General features: G+C 50.0%; 1 protein-coding gene across 2 annotated transcripts in view; it reads right to left on the reverse strand.

Moving 5' to 3' along the window:
• Positions 1-19,682: 19,682 nt before the first annotated feature.
• Positions 19,683-26,716, reverse strand: part of LOC144890719 (uncharacterized) — a 54,082-nt gene continuing 47,048 nt past the window's right edge. For both annotated transcript variants that reach the window (XM_078772357.1, XM_078772358.1), the window contains 3 exons: positions 21,465-21,833; positions 20,708-21,342; positions 19,683-20,564 (listed from right to left, as the gene is read on the reverse strand). In XM_078772357.1, coding sequence (XP_078628483.1) covers positions 19,824-20,564; positions 20,708-21,342; positions 21,465-21,768 — 1,680 coding nt within the window. In that variant the 5' untranslated portion in view covers positions 21,769-21,833 and the 3' untranslated portion in view covers positions 19,683-19,823. The remainder of the gene's footprint in view (positions 20,565-20,707; positions 21,343-21,464; positions 21,834-26,716) is intronic.

Genomic DNA, 26,716 nt, shown 5'->3' on the forward strand with positions numbered 1-26,716 from the left:
CATTGACAAAATTGCGTTAATCTTAGAAACTGTGGCCAACGCCACCGCTACAGCACACGACGAAATGTTGGACACAGTTGTCCATCTGCGTACAATGGTTATGCAAAATAGGGTTGCATTAGATATGCTATTGGCAGAACGAGGAGGGGTATGTGGGATAATTGAGGGTAAATGTTGCACTTTTATTCCTGACCCCTCACAGGGTGTCAGTGCTGCTATTATAACGTTAAGGGAAAGCGCTCACTCATTGACAAGGGATCGATTGGATCGGGAAGCCTCCCACCAGTGGCTTACCGACTGGTTCAAGGGGTGGACAGGCACAATTGTAAAGTGGGTACTAACCGCCTTGGCAATAGTCCTTGGAATCGTGGTTTGTTGTGTAATAATCAAGGCTTTAGTCCTTGCGTGTGTGAGGAAGTTTTCCACAGGATGGACACTGAAGACGACAACAGAAAGGGCCATGGTGATGCTTGAAAAGCTGACCGTGGGTCCAGAGGACACACTGGCCGTCGACGTGACTGCAGACCGCGGATCCTGGAACGACGACCCGGACGAGCCACTGGGCCGCGACAATGAGATCTCCGCTTCCGAAGATTGTTCTTCCATTGTTGATATTACCGATAATGACGTCGAGTACACTTATGCGGACCTCGAAGCATTTCAGGCTACCAGGAGGCCGTTTAAACTGGGCCCCGACACGTCGGAAGAAGAAATCGACGATTTCCTGAAGGATTCCTCTCGTTTCTTCACGATATGCCATGCCGTGGCTATGACTATGGGCCGTCCACTCCGCAGGCCTACGCCACCTGAAAATAATGTTACTGATGATGTTACCAATGATGATGTGGGCCACTTGCGAGGGTCCCCGGCTGATGTTTATGTTTCAATGCAGGCTCTGCCTCTCCATGTTTCACGAGCTCACCTTTATGTCTCACAAGCCCACAGTGAGTCAAACGCCACTGACCCAGTTCGGGATTTGGACCCAGCTGTGAACCCAAGCCCGGATGGAGAGGAACTCGATCATGAAAATACTCTGAGTTCCGAGTCTGATTGTTTTGGAGATTCGCCCTTGAATAACAGCGAAGCAAGCAGCATCGCCTCGGACGATCTCGACTTTGACCCAAAGGAAGTTTCTCTCCCACCTTTGGATCGTTATGCTTTATTTCATGGCCATAGGTTTGAGCCACCTGATACTGACGATGTTGTGTCTTCCCCAGATCACCAGCACGTAAGAGACCTCATGAACATGAATATCGATTGAGCGCTGAAGATCGACAAGGATTTCACTTGGGGAAGCCTGGGCGAGCTCCAGTTGGGGAGGAGTCCGGCTGCACCTCTGTGGACCAAGGGTGGGTCGGAGATCTTCCTGGGTGTGGACCCCGGTGGAACCAGAGGTCTTCGTTGTGGATTTGGCGCGCTATTCGATCTTCATGTCTCTACGGTCTCACCTCATACACCCATCTACACCCGACTTACATCATACATCCACTTACACCCACTTGCACCCACACACCCGCGGATCAGCCTGCTGGGTTCGTTGTGCGGTACTGGGTACGGGACATGCTCATTGGGCTGCATTCGTGTGGTACGTTACGTTTAGTTACACTCTCTCTCTCTCCCACCTCTTTTGGTGGATTTTGTGTGCCATTTGATCACTCTGCTTTTACGGCCTTACATTGCATACTCACATACAGACGCGAATCATCCTACTGAGTTTGTGTGGTGCTTTGGTACGGGACATTCTTACGGGGCTGCCTTCGCGTGATATGTTGAATGATTTTTCTGTTTTTGTTTGAAATAAAGGCCTTTGATTGGCTCGTAGATAACTTTGTATCTTAGATCCAAAAGGGCGGTATGTAGGGAGCTGTAATGCCCCTCCCCCTTTGTATATCCTTGCTGCTTTACCAATTACCAAGTATAACCAATTATATGTTTTGTTTTGACTTGCTACTGTACTCTTTTATGATACTGAGTTCTTTCTACTGCATTGAGGATGTGTAATATCCTAATAAGGAGTTCTCTGCCTGTGTGTGCTCTGGCCTGCGTGGGCACAATCTCTAGTTCCCCTTTCCAGGCCTTGGAGGCAACTCTTATCTCTCTTTGCCTTTTTTTATCTCTCTTTGCCTTTTTCCTGATTTTGCCATTATCTTGCAAGTTGACAGTTTTACGAGTGTCCACTCCCCTTTGTACTTTCCCAAGCCAGCTGCTATACAGAAAGTTGTAAACATGTTGTCACATAATGCTGACCATCTCCTTATCAGAAGCTAACCCATGACTGGCCTTGGATGAACTTCCTTTAATTAACTGAACAACAGGATGGGACTATGGTGGGGGACCCAATGAGCCCATTCTGTCTCTGTGTCTTGTGAGCTAACTCCACCCCTGACTTTCCTTTATATAAAGCAATGTTAATTGAATTATTTCAGAGCATCTTGTTGTACTGTTGGTCATTCCTTGTGAGTTTCAATGCAACTTTGCTGTCCTCAAGCTTGAGTACTCGAGTTCCAATAAATATATCCGTTGCTCCTTTCTTCTGAGTCTTCGAGTCCCAAGTCCTAAGTCCCAATCCGACATACATACATACATACATACATATATATATATATACTAGACGACCCATGACCCGTTGGGTCAATGTTATTATATATAATTAAGGGGTTACCATGGTTACAGTGGGGGTCAAAGGTCAACCTATGGTGAAGATATATAATTTTCTCACACTTTCTAATAGAGAGGCAAAATGCCATATAAAACTAAATTTACTGGTTCTAATTGCTTTTATTTATCAATCCTCACATAGAAGAGCAGTTTTTAGTAATGAGCAGTGAGGAGAAGACCCCTCAGCCGATGATGCCACCCCTCAGCCAATGATGTGACCCCTCAGCCAATGATGCTACCCCTCAGCCAATGATGTGACCCCTCAGCCAATGATGTGACCCCTCAGCCAATGATGCTACACCTCAGCCAATGATGCCACCCCTCAGCCAATGATGCCACCCCGCAGCCAATGATGTGACCCCTCAGCCAATGATGCTACCCCTCAGCCAATGATGCCACCCCGCATCCAATGATGCCGCCCCGCATCCAATGATGCCGCCCCGCATCCAATGATGTCGCCCCTCAGCCAATGATGTCGCCCCTCAGCCAATGATGCCACCCCGCATCCAATGATGCCACCCCGCATCCAATGATGCCACCCCGCATCCAATGATGCCACCCCGCATCCAATGATGCCACCCCGCATCCAATGATGCCGCCCCGCATCCAATGATGTCGCCCCTCAGCCAATGATGTCGCCCCTCAGCCAATGATGTCGCCCCTCAGCCAATGATGTCGCCCCTCAGCCAATGATGCCGCCCCGCATCCAATGATGCCACCCCGCATCCAATGATGCCACCCCGCATCCAATGATGCCACCCCGCAACCAATGATGCCACCCCTCAGCCAATGATGCCACTCCTCAGCCAATGATGTCGCCCCTCAGCCAATGATGTCACCCCTCAGCCAATGATGTCGACCCTCAGCCAATGATGTCGCCCCTCAGCCAATGATGTCGCCCCTCAGCCAATGATGTCGCCCCTCAGCCAATGATGTCGCCCCTCAGCCAATGATGTCGCCCCTCAGCCAATGATGTCGCCCCTCAGCCAATGATGTCGCCCCTCAGCCAATGATGTCGCCCCTCAGCCAATGATGTCGCCCCTCAGCCAATGATGTCGCCCCTCAGCCAATGATGTCGCCCCTCAGCCAATGATGTCGCCCCTCAGCCAATGATGTCGCCCCTCAGCCAATGATGTCGCCCGTCAGCCAATGATGCCGCCCCTCAGCCAATGATGCCGCCCCTCAGCCAATGATGTCGCCCCTCAGCCAATGATGTCGCCCCTCAGCCAATGATGTCGCCCCTCAGCCAATGATGTCGCCCCTCAGCCAATGATGTCGCCCCTCAGCCAATGATGTCGCCCCTCAGCCAATGATGTCGCCCCTCAGCCAATGATGTCGCCCCTCAGCCAATGATGCCGCCCCTCAGCCAATGATGCCGCCCCTCAGCCAATGATGCCGCCCCTCAGCCAATGGTGCCGCCCCTCAGCCAATGATGCCGCCCCTCAGCCAATGATGCCGCCCCTCAGCCAATGATGTCGCCCCTCAGCCAATGATGCCGCCCCTCAGCCAATGATGCCGCCCCTCAGCCAATGATGTCGCCCCTCAGCCAATGATGTCGCCCCTCAGCCAATGATGTCGCCCCTCAGCCAATGATGTCGCCCCTCAGCCAATGATGTCGCCCCTCAGCCAATGATGTCGCCCCTCAGCCAATGATGTCGCCCCTCAGCCAATGATGTCGCCCCTCAGCCAATGATGTCGCCCCTCAGCCAATGATGTCGCCCCTCAGCCAATGATGTCGCCCCTCAGCCAATGATGTCGCCCCTCAGCCAATGATGTCGCCCCTCAGCCAATGATGTCGCCCCTCAGCCAATGATGCCACCCCGCATCCAATGATGCCACCCCGCATCCAATGATGCCACCCCGCATCCAATGATGCCACCCCTCAGCCAATGATGTCGCCCCTCAGCCAATGATGCCACCCCTCAGCCAATGATGTCGCCCCTCAGCCAATGATGTCACCCCTCAGCCAATGATGTCACCCCTCAGCCAATGATGTCACCCCTCAGCCAATGATGTCGCCCCTCAGCCAATGATGTCGCCCCTCAGCCAATGATGTCGCCCCTCAGCCAATGATGCCGCCCCTCAGCCAATGATGTCGCCCCTCAGCCAATGATGTCGCCCCTCAGCCAATGATGTCGCCCCTCAGCCAATGATGCCGCCCCTCAGCCAATGATGTCGCCCCTCAGCCAATGATGCCGCCCCTCAGCCAATGATGCCGCCCCTCAGCCAATGATGTCGCCCCTCAGCCAATGATGTCGCCCCTCAGCCAATGATGTCGCCCCTCAGCCAATGATGTCGCCCCTCAGCCAATGATGTCGCCCCTCAGCCAATGATGTCGCCCCTCAGCCAATGATGTCGCCCCTCAGCCAATGATGTCGCCCCTCAGCCAATGATGTCGCCCCTCAGCCAATGATGTCGCCCCTCAGCCAATGATGTCGCCCCTCAGCCAATGATGTCGCCCCTCAGCCAATGATGTCGCCCCTCAGCCAATGATGTCGCCCCTCAGCCAATGATGTCGCCCCTCAGCCAATGATGTCGCCCCTCAGCCAATGATGTCGCCCCTCAGCCAATGATGTCGCCCCTCAGCCAATGATGCCACCCCGCATCCAATGATGCCACCCCGCATCCAATGATGCCACCCCGCATCCAATGATGCCGCCCCTCAGCCAATGATGTCGCCCCTCAGCCAATGATGTCGCCCCTCAGCCAATGATGCCACCCCGCATCCAATGATGCCACCCCGCATCCAATGATGCCACCCCTCAGCCAATGATGTCGCCCCTCAGCCAATGATGTCACCCCTCAGCCAATGATGTCGCCCCTCAGCCAATGATGTCGCCCCTCAGCCAATGATGTCGCCCCTCAGCCAATGATGTCGCCCCTCAGCCAATGATGTCGCCCCTCAGCCAATGATGTCGCCCCTCAGCCAATGATGTCGCCCCTCAGCCAATGATGTCGCCCCTCAGCCAATGATGTCGCCCCTCAGCCAATGATGTCGCCCCTCAGCCAATGATGTCGCCCCTCAGCCAATGATGTCGCCCCTCAGCCAATGATGTCGCCCCTCAGCCAATGATGTCGCCCCTCAGCCAATGATGTCGCCCCTCAGCCAATGATGTCGCCCCTCAGCCAATGATGTCGCCCCTCAGCCAATGATGTCGCCCCTCAGCCAATGATGCCACCCCGCATCCAATGATGCCACCCCGCATCCAATGATGCCACCCCGCATCCAATGATGCCGCCCCTCAGCCAATGATGCCGCCCCTCAGCCAATGATGTCGCCCCTCAGCCAATGATGCCACCCCGCATCCAATGATGCCACCCCGCATCCAATGATGCCACCCCTCAGCCAATGATGTCGCCCCTCAGCCAATGATGTCACCCCTCAGCCAATGATGTCACCCCTCAGCCAATGATGTCGCCCCTCAGCCAATGATGTCGCCCCTCAGCCAATGATGTCGCCCCTCAGCCAATGATGTCGCCCCTCAGCCAATGATGCCGCCCCTCAGCCAATGATGTCGCCCCTCAGCCAATGATGTCGCCCCTCAGCCAATGATGTCGCCCCTCAGCCAATGATGTCGCCCCTCAGCCAATGATGTCGCCCCTCAGCCAATGATGTCGCCCCTCAGCCAATGATGTCGCCCCTCAGCCAATGATGTCGCCCCTCAGCCAATGATGTCGCCCCTCAGCCAATGATGTCGCCCCTCAGCCAATGATGTCGCCCCTCAGCCAATTATGTCGCCCCTCAGCCAATGATGCCACCCCGCATCCAATGATGCCACCCCGCATCCAATGATGCCGCCCCTCAGCCAATGATGTCGCCCCTCAGCCAATGATGCCGCCCCTCAGCCAATGATGTCGCCCCTCAGCCAATGATGTCACCCCTCAGCCAATGATGTCGCCCCTCAGCCAATGATGTCGCCCCTCAGCCAATGATGTCGCCCCTCAGCCAATGATGTCGCCCCTCAGCCAATGATGTCGCCCCTCAGCCAATGATGTCGCCCCTCAGCCAATGATGTCGCCCCTCAGCCAATGATGCCGCCCCTCAGCCAATGATGTCGCCCCTCAGCCAATGATGTCGCCCCTCAGCCAATGATGTCGCCCCTCAGCCAATGATGTCGCCCCTCAGCCAATGATGTCGCCCCTCAGCCAATGATGTCGCCCCTCAGCCAATGATGTCGCCCCTCAGCCAATGATGTCGCCCCTCAGCCAATGATGTCGCCCCTCAGCCAATGATGCCGCCCCTCAGCCAATGATGTCGCCCCTCAGCCAATGATGTCGCCCGTCAGCCAATGATGCCGCCCCTCAGCCAATGATGTCGCCCCTCAGCCAATGATGTCGCCCCTCAGCCAATGATGTCGCCCCTCAGCCAATGATGTCGCCCCTCAGCCAATGATGTCGCCCCTCAGCCAATGATGTCGCCCCTCAGCCAATGATGTCGCCCCTCAGCCAATGATGCCGCCCCTCAGCCAATGATGCCGCCCCTCAGCCAATGATGCCGCCCCTCAGCCAATGGTGCCGCCCCTCAGCCAATGATGCCGCCCCTCAGCCAATGATGCCGCCCCTCAGCCAATGATGCCGCCCCTCAGCCAATGATGCCGCCCCTCAGCCAATGATGCCACCCCTCAGCCAATGATGCCGCCCCTCAGCCAATGATGCCGCCCCTCAGCCAATGATGCCGCCCCTCAGCCAATGATGCCGCCCCTCAGCCAATGATGCCGCCCCTCAGCCAATGATGTCGCCCCTCAGCCAATGATGTCACCCCTCAGCCAATGATGTCACCCCTCAGCCAATGATGTCGCCCCTCAGCCAATGATGTCGCCCCTCAGCCAATGATGCCGTCCCGCATCCAATGATGCCGCCCCGCATCCAATGATGCCGCCCCTCAGCCAATGATGTCGCCCCTCAGCCAATGATGTCGCCCCTCAGCCAATGATGTCGCCCCTCAGCCAATGATGCCGCCACTCAGCCAATGATGCCGCCCCTCAGCCAATGATGCCGCCCCTCAGCCAATGATGCCGCCCCTCAGCCAATGATGCCGCCCCTCAGCCAATGATGTCGCCCCTCAGCCAATGATGTCGCCCCTCAGCCAATGATGTCGCCCCTCAGCCAATGATGTCGCCCCTCAGCCAATGATGTCGCCCCTCAGCCAATGATGTCGCCCCTCAGCCAATGATGTCGCCCCTCAGCCAATGATGTCGCCCCTCAGCCAATGATGTCGCCCCTCAGCCAATGATGCCACCCCTCAGCCAATGATGTCGCCCCTCAGCCAATGATGTCGCCCCTCAGCCAATGATGTCGCCCCTCAGCCAATGATGTCGCCCCTCAGCCAATGATGTCGCCCCTCAGCCAATGATGCCACCCCTCAGCCAATGATGTCGCCCCTCAGCCAATGATGTCGCCCCTCAGCCAATGATGTCGCCCCTCAGCCAATGATGTCGCCCCTCAGCCAATGATGTCGCCCCTCAGCCAATGATGTCGCCCCTCAGCCAATGATGTCGCCCCTCAGCCAATGATGTCGCCCCTCAGCCAATGATGCCGCCCCTCAGCCAATGATGTCGCCCCTCAGCCAATGATGTCGCCCCTCAGCCAATGATGTCGCCCCTCAGCCAATGATGTCGCCCCTCAGCCAATGATGTCGCCCCTCAGCCAATGATGTCGCCCCTCAGCCAATGATGTCGCCCCTCAGCCAATGATGTCGCCCCTCAGCCAATGATGTCGCCCCTCAGCCAATGATGCCGCCCCTCAGCCAATGATGTCGCCCCTCAGCCAATGATGTCGCCCCTCAGCCAATGATGTCGCCCCTCAGCCAATGATGTCGCCCCTCAGCCAATGATGTCGCCCCTCAGCCAATGATGTCGCCCCTCAGCCAATGATGTCGCCCCTCAGCCAATGATGTCGCCCCTCAGCCAATGATGTCGCCCCTCAGCCAATGATGTCGCCCCTCAGCCAATGATGTCGCCCCTCAGCCAATGATGCCACCCCGCATCCAATGATGCCACCCCGCATCCAATGATGCCACCCCGCATCCAATGATGTCGCCCCTCAGCCAATGATGTCACCCCTCAGCCAATGATGCTACACCTCAGCCAATGATGCTACCCCTCAGCCAATGATGCTACCCCTCAGCCAATGATGCTACCCCTCAGCCAATGATGCTACCCCTCAGCCAATGATGCTACCCCTCAGCCAATGATGCTACCCCTCAGCCAATGATGCCACCCCTCAGCCAATGATGCTACACCTCAGCCAATGATGCTACCCCTCAGCCAATGATGCTACCCCTCAGCCAATGATGCTACCCCTCAGCCAATGATGCTACCCCTCAGCCAATGATGCTACACCTCAGCCAATGATGCTACACCTCAGCCAATGATGCTACCCCTCATCCAATGATGCTACCCCTCAGCCAATGATGCTACCCCTCAGCCAATGATGCCGCCCCTCAGCCAATGATGTCGCCCCTCAGCCAATGATGTCACCCCTCAGCCAATGATGTCACCCCTCAGCCAATGATGTCGCCCCTCAGCCAATGATGTCGCCCCTCAGCCAATGATGCCGTCCCGCATCCAATGATGCCGCCCCGCATCCAATGATGCCGCCCCTCAGCCAATGATGTCGCCCCTCAGCCAATGATGTCGCCCCTCAGCCAATGATGTCGCCCCTCAGCCAATGATGCCGCCACTCAGCCAATGATGCCGCCCCTCAGCCAATGATGCCGCCCCTCAGCCAATGATGCCGCCCCTCAGCCAATGATGCCGCCCCTCAGCCAATGATGTCGCCCCTCAGCCAATGATGTCGCCCCTCAGCCAATGATGTCGCCCCTCAGCCAATGATGTCGCCCCTCAGCCAATGATGTCGCCCCTCAGCCAATGATGTCGCCCCTCAGCCAATGATGTCGCCCCTCAGCCAATGATGTCGCCCCTCAGCCAATGATGTCGCCCCTCAGCCAATGATGCCACCCCTCAGCCAATGATGTCGCCCCTCAGCCAATGATGTCGCCCCTCAGCCAATGATGTCGCCCCTCAGCCAATGATGTCGCCCCTCAGCCAATGATGTCGCCCCTCAGCCAATGATGCCGCCCCTCAGCCAATGATGTCGCCCCTCAGCCAATGATGTCGCCCCTCAGCCAATGATGTCGCCCCTCAGCCAATGATGTCGCCCCTCAGCCAATGATGTCGCCCCTCAGCCAATGATGTCGCCCCTCAGCCAATGATGTCGCCCCTCAGCCAATGATGCCGCCCCTCAGCCAATGATGTCGCCCCTCAGCCAATGATGTCGCCCCTCAGCCAATGATGTCGCCCCTCAGCCAATGATGTCGCCCCTCAGCCAATGATGTCGCCCCTCAGCCAATGATGTCGCCCCTCAGCCAATGATGTCGCCCCTCAGCCAATGATGTCGCCCCTCAGCCAATGATGTCGCCCCTCAGCCAATGATGCCGCCCCTCAGCCAATGATGTCGCCCCTCAGCCAATGATGTCGCCCCTCAGCCAATGATGTCGCCCCTCAGCCAATGATGTCGCCCCTCAGCCAATGATGTCGCCCCTCAGCCAATGATGTCGCCCCTCAGCCAATGATGTCGCCCCTCAGCCAATGATGTCGCCCCTCAGCCAATGATGTCGCCCCTCAGCCAATGATGTCGCCCCTCAGCCAATGATGTCGCCCCTCAGCCAATGATGTCGCCCCTCAGCCAATGATGTCGCCCCTCAGCCAATGATGCCACCCCGCATCCAATGATGCCACCCCGCATCCAATGATGCCACCCCGCATCCAATGATGCCACCCCTCAGCCAATGATGTCGCCCCTCAGCCAATGATGCCACCCCGCATCCAATGATGCCGCCCCTCAGCCAATGATGCCGCCCCTCAGCCAATGATGTCGCCCCTCAGCCAATGATGCCACCCCGCATCCAATGATGCCACCCCGCATCCAATGATGCCACCCCTCAGCCAATGATGTCGCCCCTCAGCCAATGATGTCACCCCTCAGCCAATGATGTCACCCCTCAGCCAATGATGTCGCCCCTCAGCCAATGATGTCGCCCCTCAGCCAATGATGTCGCCCCTCAGCCAATGATGTCGCCCCTCAGCCAATGATGCCGCCCCTCAGCCAATGATGTCACCCCTCAGCCAATGATGTCGCCCCTCAGCCAATGATGTCGCCCCTCAGCCAATGATGTCGCCCCTCAGCCAATGATGTCGCCCCTCAGCCAATGATGTCGCCCCTCAGCCAATGATGTCGCCCCTCAGCCAATGATGTCGCCCCTCAGCCAATGATGTCGCCCCTCAGCCAATGATGTCGCCCCTCAGCCAATGATGTCGCCCCTCAGCCAATTATGTCGCCCCTCAGCCAATGATGCCACCCCGCATCCAATGATGCCACCCCGCATCCAATGATGCCGCCCCTCAGCCAATGATGTCGCCCCTCAGCCAATGATGCCGCCCCTCAGCCAATGATGTCGCCCCTCAGCCAATGATGTCACCCCTCAGCCAATGATGTCGCCCCTCAGCCAATGATGTCGCCCCTCAGCCAATGATGTCGCCCCTCAGCCAATGATGTCGCCCCTCAGCCAATGATGTCGCCCCTCAGCCAATGATGTCGCCCCTCAGCCAATGATGTCGCCCCTCAGCCAATGATGCCGCCCCTCAGCCAATGATGTCGCCCCTCAGCCAATGATGTCGCCCCTCAGCCAATGATGTCGCCCCTCAGCCAATGATGTCGCCCCTCAGCCAATGATGTCGCCCCTCAGCCAATGATGTCGCCCCTCAGCCAATGATGTCGCCCCTCAGCCAATGATGTCGCCCCTCAGCCAATGATGTCGCCCCTCAGCCAATGATGCCGCCCCTCAGCCAATGATGTCGCCCCTCAGCCAATGATGTCGCCCGTCAGCCAATGATGCCGCCCCTCAGCCAATGATGTCGCCCCTCAGCCAATGATGTCGCCCCTCAGCCAATGATGTCGCCCCTCAGCCAATGATGTCGCCCCTCAGCCAATGATGTCGCCCCTCAGCCAATGATGTCGCCCCTCAGCCAATGATGTCGCCCCTCAGCCAATGATGCCGCCCCTCAGCCAATGATGCCGCCCCTCAGCCAATGATGCCGCCCCTCAGCCAATGGTGCCGCCCCTCAGCCAATGATGCCGCCCCTCAGCCAATGATGCCGCCCCTCAGCCAATGATGCCGCCCCTCAGCCAATGATGCCGCCCCTCAGCCAATGATGCCACCCCTCAGCCAATGATGCCGCCCCTCAGCCAATGATGCCGCCCCTCAGCCAATGATGCCGCCCCTCAGCCAATGATGCCGCCCCTCAGCCAATGATGCCGCCCCTCAGCCAATGATGCCGCCCCTCAGCCAATGATGTCGCCCCTCAGCCAATGATGTCACCCCTCAGCCAATGATGTCACCCCTCAGCCAATGATGTCGCCCCTCAGCCAATGATGTCGCCCCTCAGCCAATGATGCCGTCCCGCATCCAATGATGCCGCCCCGCATCCAATGATGCCGCCCCTCAGCCAATGATGTCGCCCCTCAGCCAATGATGTCGCCCCTCAGCCAATGATGTCGCCCCTCAGCCAATGATGCCGCCACTCAGCCAATGATGCCGCCCCTCAGCCAATGATGCCGCCCCTCAGCCAATGATGCCGCCCCTCAGCCAATGATGCCGCCCCTCAGCCAATGATGTCGCCCCTCAGCCAATGATGTCGCCCCTCAGCCAATGATGTCGCCCCTCAGCCAATGATGTCGCCCCTCAGCCAATGATGTCGCCCCTCAGCCAATGATGTCGCCCCTCAGCCAATGATGTCGCCCCTCAGCCAATGATGTCGCCCCTCAGCCAATGATGTCGCCCCTCAGCCAATGATGCCACCCCTCAGCCAATGATGTCGCCCCTCAGCCAATGATGTCGCCCCTCAGCCAATGATGTCGCCCCTCAGCCAATGATGTCGCCCCTCAGCCAATGATGTCGCCCCTCAGCCAATGATGCCACCCCTCAGCCAATGATGTCGCCCCTCAGCCAATGATGTCGCCCCTCAGCCAATGATGTCGCCCCTCAGCCAATGATGTCGCCCCTCAGCCAATGATGTCGCCCCTCAGCCAATGATGTCGCCCCTCAGCCAATGATGTCGCCCCTCAGCCAATGATGCCGCCCCTCAGCCAATGATGTCGCCCCTCAGCCAATGATGTCGCCCCTCAGCCAATGATGTCGCCCCTCAGCCAATGATGTCGCCCCTCAGCCAATGATGTCGCCCCTCAGCCAATGATGTCGCCCCTCAGCCAATGATGTCGCCCCTCAGCCAATGATGTCGCCCCTCAGCCAATGATGTCGCCCCTCAGCCAATGATGCCGCCCCTCAGCCAATGATGTCGCCCCTCAGCCAATGATGTCGCCCCTCAGCCAATGATGTCGCCCCTCAGCCAATGATGTCGCCCCTCAGCCAATGATGTCGCCCCTCAGCCAATGATGTCGCCCCTCAGCCAATGATGTCGCCCCTCAGCCAATGATGTCGCCCCTCAGCCAATGATGTCGCCCCTCAGCCAATGATGTCGCCCCTCAGCCAATGATGTCGCCCCTCAGCCAATGATGCCACCCCGCATCCAATGATGCCACCCCGCATCCAATGATGCCACCCCGCATCCAATGATGTCGCCCCTCAGCCAATGATGTCACCCCTCAGCCAATGATGCTACACCTCAGCCAATGATGCTACCCCTCAGCCAATGATGCTACCCCTCAGCCAATGATGCTACCCCTCAGCCAATGATGCTACCCCTCAGCCAATGATGCTACCCCTCAGCCAATGATGCTACCCCTCAGCCAATGATGCCACCCCTCAGCCAATGATGCTACACCTCAGCCAATGATGCTACCCCTCAGCCAATGATGCTACCCCTCAGCCAATGATGCTACCCCTCAGCCAATGATGCTACCCCTCAGCCAATGATGCTACACCTCAGCCAATGATGCTACACCTCAGCCAATGATGCTACCCCTCATCCAATGATGCTACCCCTCAGCCAATGATGCTACCCCTCAGCCAATGATGCCGCCCCTCAGCCAATGATGTCGCCCCTCAGCCAATGATGTCACCCCTCAGCCAATGATGTCACCCCTCAGCCAATGATGTCGCCCCTCAGCCAATGATGTCGCCCCTCAGCCAATGATGCCGTCCCGCATCCAATGATGCCGCCCCGCATCCAATGATGCCGCCCCTCAGCCAATGATGTCGCCCCTCAGCCAATGATGTCGCCCCTCAGCCAATGATGTCGCCCCTCAGCCAATGATGCCGCCACTCAGCCAATGATGCCGCCCCTCAGCCAATGATGCCGCCCCTCAGCCAATGATGCCGCCCCTCAGCCAATGATGCCGCCCCTCAGCCAATGATGTCGCCCCTCAGCCAATGATGTCGCCCCTCAGCCAATGATGTCGCCCCTCAGCCAATGATGTCGCCCCTCAGCCAATGATGTCGCCCCTCAGCCAATGATGTCGCCCCTCAGCCAATGATGTCGCCCCTCAGCCAATGATGTCGCCCCTCAGCCAATGATGTCGCCCCTCAGCCAATGATGCCACCCCTCAGCCAATGATGTCGCCCCTCAGCCAATGATGTCGCCCCTCAGCCAATGATGTCGCCCCTCAGCCAATGATGTCGCCCCTCAGCCAATGATGTCGCCCCTCAGCCAATGATGCCGCCCCTCAGCCAATGATGTCGCCCCTCAGCCAATGATGTCGCCCCTCAGCCAATGATGTCGCCCCTCAGCCAATGATGTCGCCCCTCAGCCAATGATGTCGCCCCTCAGCCAATGATGTCGCCCCTCAGCCAATGATGTCGCCCCTCAGCCAATGATGCCGCCCCTCAGCCAATGATGTCGCCCCTCAGCCAATGATGTCGCCCCTCAGCCAATGATGTCGCCCCTCAGCCAATGATGTCGCCCCTCAGCCAATGATGTCGCCCCTCAGCCAATGATGTCGCCCCTCAGCCAATGATGTCGCCCCTCAGCCAATGATGTCGCCCCTCAGCCAATGATGTCGCCCCTCAGCCAATGATGCCGCCCCTCAGCCAATGATGTCGCCCCTCAGCCAATGATGTCGCCCCTCAGCCAATGATGTCGCCCCTCAGCCAATGATGTCGCCCCTCAGCCAATGATGTCGCCCCTCAGCCAATGATGTCGCCCCTCAGCCAATGATGTCGCCCCTCAGCCAATGATGTCGCCCCTCAGCCAATGATGTCGCCCCTCAGCCAATGATGTCGCCCCTCAGCCAATGATGTCGCCCCTCAGCCAATGATGCCACCCCGCATCCAATGATGCCACCCCGCATCCAATGATGCCACCCCGCATCCAATGATGCCACCCCTCAGCCAATGATGTCGCCCCTCAGCCAATGATGCCACCCCTCAGCCAATGATGTCGCCCCTCAGCCAATGATGTCGCCCCTCAGCCAATGATGTCGCCCCTCAGCCAATGATGTCGCCCCTCAGCCAATGATGTCGCCCCTCAGCCAATGATGTCGCCCCTCAGCCAATGATGTCGCCCCTCAGCCAATGATGTCGCCCCTCAGCCAATGATGTCGCCCCTCAGCCAATGATGTCGCCCCTCAGCCAATGATGTCGCCCCTCAGCCAATGATGTCGCCCCTCAGCCAATGATGTCGCCCCTCAGCCAATGATGTCGCCCCTCAGCCAATGATGTCGCCCCTCAGCCAATGATGTCGCACCTCAGCCAATGATGTCGCCCCTCAGCCAATGATGTCGCCCCTCAGCCAATGATGTCGCCCCTCAGCCAATGATATCGCCCCTCAGCCAATGATGTCGCCCCTCAGCCAATGATGTCGCCCCTCAGCCAATGATGCCACCCCTCAGCTAATGATGTCGCCCCTCAGCCAATGATGTCACCCCTCAGCCAATGATGCTACACCTCAGCCAATGATGCTACCCCTCAGCCAATGATGCTACCCCTCAGCCAATGATGCTACCCCTCAGCCAATGATGCTACCCCTCAGCCAATGATGCTACCCCTCAGCCAATGATGCTACCCCTCAGCCAATGATGCCACCCCTCAGCCAATGATGCTACACCTCAGCCAATGATGCTACCCCTCAGCCAATGATGCTACCCCTCAGCCAATGATGCTACCCCTCAGCCAATGATGCTACCCCTCAGCCAATGATGCTACACCTCAGCCAATGATGCTACACCTCAGCCAATGATGCTACCCCTCAGCCAATGATGCTACCCCTCAGCCAATGATGCTACCCCTCAGCCAATGATGCTACCCCTCAGCCAATGATGCTACCCCTCAGCCAATGATGCTACGCCTCAGCCAATGATGCTACCCCTCAGCCAATGATGATGATGATGCTACCCCTAGACGACCCATGACCCGTTGGGTCAATGTCAGTTTGAATAGATATGAGAATAGAACTAAAGCGAACGCTGGACATCATCAGGGAGATTATTTGGGCCAGCAAGCCATAAGGCTCACCTCTCCAGCGTTCTAAATCACTTACCTGTGACACGTGATTTCGGCCCTTATCTCCGATCACGTTGACGGAAATCACCACAGCATATCGTCAAGATCCCTCCAAAAGGCTCGTCTTTGTCACATACATCACGCAACGTGCGATCCACAGCCTCGAAACTCTCTCTCCTGATCAGAGGACACTCATCCCACACGATGAGTTTTGTACTTCGAAAGAGGTCTGCGATAGTGGAATTTTTATCGATGTTGCATACGCCATCTTCCCTCGGTGTCAGAGGGATTTGGAACCTTGAGTGCGCTGTTCTTCCACCAGGCATGAGGGTAGCAGCTATGCCAGATGAGGCCACCGCAGGGGGCAACTTCTCCACTCGCTCTCACTTTGGAGAGAATCAGGTTAATAAGAAACGTCTTCCCTGTGCCTCCAGGCGCGTCAATGAAAATGATTGATGACTGATTCGTGCGGATGTTGCTATTCGCGTCCATAGACGTGAGGTGTGATTCGTTGTCCGCGTCCGTAGCGCCGTCGGAGGGTTGATACGACATTCTTCCTGCAAATAGTATTGTGTTTGTGCTATCGTTTTGCCGATCATCAAATGACAAATAAATTACATTGTGAAAATTAAAGATTTCAAATAAACCTATTTAAAGTGTATGCGCATATAAATAATAAAAAAAATCGAAGAAATATCTCTCGGTAATTTCCTGAAACATATTTTGCTTCCGGGTAATAATGTTGAATGAAATGACGAAGATATATACTGTATGCCTGTTATTTTAGGCGGTGTATTTTCGTATATCAACGTGGCGCGATTTTTAAAATATATCTCTGCAATTTCCCGTGTGTGTGTGAATGTTCTCAATTATTTCTTTTACCGAGTCTAAAACCATCGATAAAAATGAAATCAGATGGCGACTTACATTGAAGATAAAGGCGTGAAACAGACTCAATGGCCTTGAAGATACAAGCCTTTCAGAATTCATTTCGTTCTATAAACGGAAACTTTCATCGGATTTTCTTCCCGTTTTTTTTCAACCGAGTCTAAAACTATGTTAGCGACTGTGAAAAATGAAATGATATATCGAATTTGATTTGAAATAAAACTGAGAGAGAGAGCAAGACACCACGGGCCTACAAAACAGGCCTCAAAGCTATGCGAGTTAATAAAATGGTGGATATTACTACTCTCTCAAAGGGGTAAGCCACGCCCCCGGACCGATCGAATGTTACATACAAACACGCAAGATTTCAATTATATATATATATATATATATATATATATATATATATATATATATATATATTACATACATACAGACTTGGCATTTAATATGGAATTTTTTTTTTTTTTCTTGACTTGGGTTTACTTTCTTAACTCAGTATATCAATCTGGTGAGTTTCTTTTACACTTTGGTGATTTATTTGTTAAAAGAACCATGTCACTGATTGTCTGTCGCAGCAAGAAGTCAACAACAGGATTATATCACAGGTGGCGTGGCAAAATGTATGGACAGGTGCATTTGATGATTGGCTTCACAGTCGGGTATACAAGGGTTGTTGCGTTCTGTATTAGTGGAAAACAACTGCTGCACGTCTCCAAAAGTTACTGCCGCTTCCTCTGGAGATGGTCCGTCAACTACACAATGCTGTTTGTCATGGAGTGGTGGCTTTACGAAATTACGGCATGAAACAGCGTGCTATTGCTCGGCAGTATGGCATCACTCAAGGTCAGGTGTCAATGATCCTGAAACGAAATGCTCAGAGGGGTGTCCCTACTCCAATACCGAGGCCAGGATGTCCCCGCAGAACCACAAGGAGGGATGATCGCCAGCTGCACCGGTTAGTCCGCAATGGCCGTACCAAGTCAGCTAATCGGCTTAGGGCTGAGTGGCAGCAACTGACAAATGTGCCTGTATTCAGAAGGCTAGTCAACCAACGACTGGTTCAAGCAGGCTATCATGCCAGGCGCCCCCTGAGAAAGACACGCCTGACCAGACAACACCACCAGCGCCGATTGCAGTGGGCCAGAGAGCACCATCAATGGCAGCCAGGACACTGGAATCACGTGATCTTCAGTGACGAGTCTAGATTTCTGGTCTATCGTCAAGATGGCCGCGTCCGAGTGCGCAGACAAGTGCATGAAGCCTACAACAAAGATTGTATAGTGCCAAGAGTTCAAGCTGGAGGTGGTGGGGTGACCATTTTGGCTGCTTTTCATGCAGGGGGCAAAACTGACCTGGTTGTTCTGAATGTAAACCTGAACCGTTCAAGTGCAAGAAACATTGCTTCCATTTGCTCGTGCAGCCTTTCGAGGAAACTTTGTCTTCCAAGATGACAATGCACGGCCTCATCGTGCTCGCATGATGTTGTGGAAATCATTCAAGACCACAACTTTAGTCCATATGTTGGTTTAATTCCATTAAGACCTTTGACATCATTCTGCAAATACAGGGATGCAATATAAATAATGTTTGGCATCACATAGGTCAATCCATAATATAGTTCAATGAAAGCAAGCGTAATATTCTATGCGGTACGTACCGTTAGCGAGTCTACTAGTCAATGTAACATGTCACAGGAGAAGTCGCCCAGAGCAACGGTTGCATCGGGTCTTATAGCCGCGCCCCCCTAGCAGTGTCAGCGAGCAGCGAGCATCACCTGGGTTCAGCATTAATACGATTTCACTTCATTCTCCCCACCGTTAGAATTTCACTGCCGTGCGGCTAGAAGCGAGCGAGGCGTCAGCATTAACAGGGTGCGGAATCATGGTATCAGTCGGCCCAACCGTACCGGTCCGGACGGCGAATTTCCCTGCCAGCACGTGTCCGAAATTCCCCGGGTACGGCATCACATAACCCAGAGACCCCGGCGTTGGAGTAGCTGCCGGAGTCAGGTGACGAAGGGGGTACCGCCAAGCCTTCAGGCAAGGGTGGCTGTGGCGAAGGGAGGGCCGGCAGACGTTCAGTGACGGAAGTGTCGGAAGAGTCCATAGTCTCATAGATTGGCTCGTCCGATTCCTTATAAGGACCCCGCATGGGGCAAGATGGCGTACGGAGACAGTGGACTCACGCCCATCTGCCGTCATCACACATGCATGCTCGGGATTAGCCTGGAGTACCTGCACTTTGTCCACTAAGGGGTCGTACTTGCTCGTGCGGACCGCCCGTTTGAGATAGGCCGGCCCGGGCTCAGCGAGCCAACTGGGTAATGACCGGATACACCCTGAGCTCCTCGGGTGGTGGAAAAGTCTCTCATGGGGAGTCTGGTTGGCGGCCGTACATAGGAGAGCCCTAATCGAATTCAGCGCCACAGGTAGCGACCAAGCCCATTTATCGAGGCCCCGGCCGAGGGTCCGGAGGTTGAGCACGACGGCCCTCCATATACTCCCGTTGAAGCGTTCGATCTTGTGTCTGGTCTGGTCTGGTCTGCGTCATTTCAGAGGTCTAGGTTTTCTCAACGGTTCCTATATGCTTTTTGCATGCTGAATTTAGAAATGTATCTCATTTCGCTCAATCAGGTCAAGTTTTTATGCTATCTCAATTTTAAGGAAAAAAAATAATCAAAATTTTTGTTTTTTTAATTAGCATTTTTTAAATTCAAAATCAGACTTACATTGACAGAAAATGTACAAACTATATATATAAAATGACGCACAAGTACCGTTAATGCGAAATTCAACATTAAAAAGACGAAGGAAAACAATTAATGTGGAATAAATGGCTTTCGCAAAGATTTTCGTCTGTGTGTCGCATCTGTAACATCTCTCTTGAGGCACCAACAGTAGTCTGCAAGCATGTTGACATCCCATCGGCCCTGGTACCTCTCTTCCATCACTCGAATATCCTGGTGAAACCGTTCTCCTTGCTCCTCGCTGACATCACCACAGTTTTCCGGAAAGTAGTCTAAATGCGAGCTGAGAAAATGCATCTTTCTGGACATGCGTGCACCAAGAGCCTGGAAGCTCTGCAGGAGCCCTTCCACAACACATTCATACTCTGGACTTCGGTGATTGCCCAGAAAGTTCGTCACAATGGATTTGAATGAGAGCCAGGCATTCCTCTCATTGCTCTCCATACTTTCGTCGAATTTAGGATCTTTCATCAGCTCCCTGATCTGAGGGCCATCAAAAATGCCTGCTTTCAGTTTGGCCTCACTTACGCGAGGAAATTTCTTGTTCAGGAAAGCGAAAGCTCGACCTTCTTTGTTCAGTGCTTTGACAAAATTCTTCATAAGTCCGAGCTTGATGTGCAGTGGCGGAAGTAGAATCTTCTGAGGATTCACAAGAGCGTGTGACACAACGTTGTGGGAACCTGGTTCCAGGCCAGATCTTTCTGGCCAGTTGCGTTGTACATAGTGCTGCTTGTCTGCTCGGCTGTCCCACAGACAGAGAAAGCAGGGGTATTTGGTGTAGCCGCCTTGTAGACCCAGCACCATGGACACAACCTATAAATAAAAAGAAAGAACACACACATTTGTTTTAAAATTTGTTATTCCAGTTTATTAAAAATATATATTTTAATCCATGTTAAGAATATTTCAATAAATAAAGTAGAAAAATATATGTAACTAGGTTGACACCAACATACCTTTAGGTCTCCGCAAATCATCCAATTGTGATCTTTGTACTTCAAAGCAGTTAGCAAATGCTCCATGTTACTATAGTTCTCAGTCATCTGTACCGAGTGACCCACCGGAACAGACGCGATCTTGTTGCCATTGAAGAGTAGTACTGCTTTCAAGCTTCTACTTGAGGAGTCGACAAAGAGCCGCCATTCTGTAGGATCATACGCTAAACCCATAGCTGCAATGAGGCCGGTGATGTTGCTGCAGTAAACCAGAGAAACTTCATCGTCCGAACTAAAATATTCTCGAAACTCTTCTTCACGGCTGCGGTACCAGGAGAATGTAGTTTCAGGAGCTAACAAACGATTTTCACGAAGTCGTGACCCTAGCAACTGAGCAGATTCTTTGGACAAACACAAATCTCGTGTCAAATCGTTCAACTCCGCTTGGCTAAAGAGTTTGGGTTGATTTGTCTCGCCCATAGGTTGATATGTACCAGATATGTCACCATCTTCCATTTGTTCATCGGAATCGGACGCCGAATGTCTGCAATTTTCGGGCGGTGCTGGAATTGGAATTCCTGGTCCATGAGGCACTGGTTTAATGGCAGATGGCACGTCTGGATACTTTAAGTGTTGCTTGTTTTTTCGATTTATGCCTAAAATGAAAGAGATAGACATACCGTCAAGGGGGTGACATGATATATAAAGTTAAACAATTTAGAATGTTTGGGAATTTATTAAACATAAAGTTAAACTCAAACAAAATTGATAAACTCACCTTGTAGGTTTGTCATACAGAAATAACAGTCATTAGTATGATCTCTTCCCTCCCTCCACACCATTGGGATACCAAAAGGCAGACACTCAATCTTCTTGTGGCTCCAGCGCCGCAGACTCTCAACACACGTTTTGCAGCATATGTGAGGGGCAAAGGCTTTGTCCTGGTCACCAAGTTTCATTCCAAAGTATGCGTGATAGCTTTTTCTTACAAAACGTGTGATGTTAGACTGCCGGTCTGGCATGGTCACTTTACCACAGATATAGCAGAACTTGTTTGGGTCATTCTTGCACTTTCGATTCATCGTGAATCACAGTAATGTTATAGTAAGGAGGACACTACGCAGGACGTACTGCCGCTCACGTGCACCTAAGTGGACAGGAAAGTAATTGAGAAAGCACTTTCTTCCACATTAAGTGTACTTGTGTGTCATTATATGTATAGTTTGTACATTTTCTGTCAATGTAAGTCTGATTTTGAATTTAAAAAATGCTAATTAAAAAAACAAAAATTTTGATTATTTTTTTCCTTAAAATTGAGATAGCATAAAAACTTGACCTGATTGAGCGAAATTACATACATTTCTGAATTCAGCATGCAAAAAACATATAAGAAACGTTAGTAGTGTAATAATGTTGCTTCTGGGACACCTCCGTTTAACATGGGAAATCCCTATCTAATGTCATTTACCCCCTTGTCTTTTTCAAAAATCATAAACACCTCTATTTCTCCCACCCTCATCTTTATGAACCTTTTGTCTGTAGTACCTATCCTTAATGTTGTTCATTAGACCACTCAAACACTACAAATATTTGTTTTCTCTTATAGACCTATCATCCTTCTTCTACATATCATCTGGCAGATTAATCTTTGACCCATTCACTTCCATATTAATTCTTTCCCTCCCTCATTGACCCTAAACACCTATATTTCTCTCACCCTGTTCTTTACGAACCTTCTAACCTTTTGACATGCTATCCTTATTCATTAGACCACTTAAACACCTGTGATCCTTCTGACCTTATGGACCTTTTAACCTTTTACTCTTAATATCATCTGGTGAATATAACCCACTCAAACAACGACCCTACAAATATTTGTTTATGCGTGGGAAATAATTTAATTCTCTTGCCACTCTCTTCACCATCTAATATATTAACAAAAAAGATGATTGAGTTTGGTTCTTTATTAAGATATTTTAACTGAGCTAAGATAAAATGGTAAACCTCCCTCAATGTTCTTGTTTGAGCACCTCCAGTGCCACATACCATTTTTAAATTAAAGTATATATTTTCCTGACAACCATCAAAGTTTTCCGTCCACTCAAAAATATTTCCATCTTTTTTACCCAATTCACCGGTATTTAAATTAATTCGCTTATTTGTTTTGTGAATTTTTTTACCAGTTGCCTTTTCAATTATACCTATTTGATATTTTTCACATTCATTATGTTTTCCATTTATATACCAAGGTTGATTACACCTCCACTCTTTAGTCTGGTTGATACTTGGTTCTATCATTTATATAATAGTAAAAAAGGCGGCGGTAGCCCGTTAAAATCCCCAACCCCCCCTTTTTAACTTATCACTTATATATATCTTATCACTTATGTATATCTTATCACTTATATATATCTTATCACTTATATATATCTTATCACTTATATATATCTTATCACTTATATACTTATATAACCATAAGGGAGACTATCAATTCCATTTTCTAAAATAAACCTCTTATCATCAAAAGCCCCCAATGCTTTCTTATTCACCTCTTCTGAATATAATTGATGTTTATAACTTCTTATTCCATTAATCTTTCTAAACTCTTCTTTCTTTGTTGTTAAACAGTTATAATAATCCTTAAAGTTTATTGTTTCTTTAATGACATTTTTCTTTACACCTTTTAATTTCTTATCAGTTTTTTCAACGTTATTCACAATGTATTTATAAGCATAAGCCTTAGACCTCAATCCCACAAATTCACTCATGACATTTCCTCCTAATTCATCCTTGAACTTTCCAATCACCTTTTTATTTTTAGAAGAGAACAACTCACTCTCTGGACTGTAATTACTCGTGTCATAGATATTAATGTCTCTTTTCATGTCTGAATAAACATCGTTGGTATTAATTTTCAAAATAAAACTATCTGTATCCATATAAAGTAGATTAACATCATTTTGATATTTCTTCCTCAAGTTATTATAAAAGTAATCATACATTAATGACTTTGATAAATCAAGAATTGTTGTCCCAATATAAATAGGTTTGTTCATTTCAATACTCTCTTTAATCAAATGGATCGCACAAAAGTTCTCAGTAAAGACCTCAGCTCGAGTAAAACTCGGTCTATTAATTAATTTTGATGCTTGTTCCCAAGATGTTGATAATCTGATATTTTGTCTTTTCCTCACATTCTCCATAGTCTTACCAAAGACCGCATTATTCATCAATTTATAAAAGTCTTTCTCAAAATCTGTTTTTGACTCTGTTCTTCTTTGTGTATTAAAATCAATGTACCCCTTTAACCAATGACTTTGATTGAACTTTAGAACCCTATGGATCTTCTCTACTCTTAGACCTTTTGATAAATATTGTCGCAAATTTCTTTGGTGTAGAACATAATTTTTCTTGTTATATAATGTAGTAAGTAATTTTTCTGTTGATTCACCTATATCAAACGATCGTTGATAATCACTCAACCATTCTTTCTTTGGACTTTCTTTCTCACAAGCAAATGGGAGATCTTTGTGTAGGTTATGGAGTTCCTCTGGATATTTTAAATCAATTTCAAAATAATAACCAACTTTTTCTTCATCCAATTCTTTTTGTGTAGAGATACATACATCTTGTAAAATGTTTTTGTAGTCTTTTTCCTTTACCCATCTAAGTTTTCCATAAGGAAGAGCCTGAGACATTGCCCAGCCATACAGGTTGTTTGCGTCATAGTACATCAAGTAAGAACTCTCTTTCGTTGGATCATAATTTGGAAGATATTTGTTATTTGCTTTTGCGTATCTACTCGAGCAGACTTGTGAAATTCCACCTCTTTTTGCCTTTTCAATCATCAAAAGCATATCAACATCGGTTATCAAATCCAAATCTTGTTTTGTCATTTTCAACATCGCACTCCAGGCCAATCCAGGTGCTGTGTAGTAGTGAGCAGGATCCAATCCATATCCAGTGCGACAAACAGATCTAAAGGCTTCAAATACATCGGCCAATAAAAGCACATCAGTTTTGAGATACAAATCGTGATACTCGCCAAGATTCCTGATGTTATATTTTTCCCAAACATTTTGTGCGTGTACATAATCTTTATCAGATATATTACTGTTGTTTAATTTGTTATAGAAATTTTCTTTTGAAGGAAGTTGTGTTTCATTGAATCTCTCAAATGAGTCCATATAGTCATAGGGGTAAATTCCCTTTTGTGTTAGAAAATCTTTATCTAAAAAATACTCTGAAAGACATGGAAACTCTTTTAGATTTTGAACCAAGTTAGCCAATGGACTTGCCATGAATTTAAATGTATCAAGAAATCTGATATGAGTAATAGGAGATGTGTGAATTGTTTTTGTGAATGAAATGTATTTCTGATCCGTGTTTGGAATTGCTGAGATACTTCCAGAAGTCTTTGAGAGTTCCTTGATAAATAGATGTGTATCATAATGAGCGTTGTTATGAAGAAAGACAGGAATGAAAGAGGGGAGTTGATAATTAATATTACAACTTTGATGAGCCAGACCTCTATATTTACCAGTGAGATGACAATGGTCTCTAACCTTTAGACCTTTACCAATTTTCTCCTCACAAATATGACAGACATTGTTTTTTATAAATTCCCTTTTTTCTTTACTTGTTAAGGACATTGGTTTATTGGTTTCTCTCATTATCTTGGTTAATCGAACACAGTCTTTTTCTAGTCGTTTCACAAACTCCTCTGGGGTATTTGAGCCTCTATACATCTCTAACTTGTTATATTTATCACCAACGGATGATTTGATATAATAACAAAAACCACAAGGAGTATGTTTTTGATATTTATTTGTGTATGATTCTTTTGGATCTGGAGAAGCAGTATCAATTTTTTCTAAAATACTTTCAAAATCAGCATATATAACAAATGGATGTTTGATCTTTTTATTTTCATCTTTGAATGTGATCTTTGAGCCTTCTTTAGGCATATTGATTACCGTTGATTTATGTTCGCCACAATAATTTGAATGTTTATCTAATCTTTCTTGTGAATTGAAGAAGTTAAGACAACGCAAACAAATATATATTTTATTTGTTCTCTTACAGACTTGTGGTTTTATTAATTTAGCAATATCTTTGATGTATGTATAATGTGAATTTTCGTCTGAATTAAAATATAGAAGATTAATATGAGTTTGTTTACAATTGTCAGAAAGCTTTAAAACCTGAATGTTGTTTGTTTCTGTTAGACCATAAACATTAACTGATAAATTATTCATCTTTTCAAATTTAGGAATATCATTTAAAGTCATCGGAAACTTTAGATCTTTCGTATTTAATGTATTCTCATATTTTTTATAATGAGATACTCTTTCATCATGAAAATGTGGAGGATGTAAGTGTGCTAAAATAGACCAGAGAAAACATTTATTGTCTTTATTTTTGATATTGATAACTGCTTTTCTATTTTTGATAACACTGGGTAAATCAATGTAAGAAGAAGCTTTTAGAGGATCTGATTTAAGAATATGAATGTCTATGTAAATAATTTTTCCTATATTGAATCCACTTCCTACGATTGAATTATCCACATCTTGCTCTTGTTTAATAAGTTCATCATAGACTCCTGATGTTTTAAAATCTTGATATGAAGATATAAAGTGTGGCTCAGTTCTCATGTATGGTGCATCTATAACTCCTTCATCCTTTGTCATTTCTAATTTTACTCCCATATAAAATTTAAGTGGTTTCATTTCCTTTAGTGTTTTTTCAATCAACGTTTGAACAGCAGGTTTAACTATTTCTACAGCATCAACTATAGACTCTGGTTCAGGAGGTTTGAAGTTAAAGACTCTTATTTTAATATGTCCTTTGAATGCTCCATCAGAGTTTTTAGTTGTGATAAAATTTGATAAATGTAGATTTGTTTTAAGATGTATTTTGAAGCCTTTCTTGAGGATATTTTTATTACATGTAGAACAGTGTTTTGTTTCAGGTGGAAGAGGGGAAAGTTTGTTTAAAATGTTGTATGTATGTTTTGCGGTGAGAATA

The sequence above is a fragment of the Myxine glutinosa genome, chromosome 2 (assembly GCF_964187855.1).
Source record: "Myxine glutinosa chromosome 2, kmMyxGlut1.1, whole genome shotgun sequence".
Taxonomy (NCBI): domain Eukaryota; kingdom Metazoa; phylum Chordata; class Myxini; order Myxiniformes; family Myxinidae; genus Myxine; species Myxine glutinosa.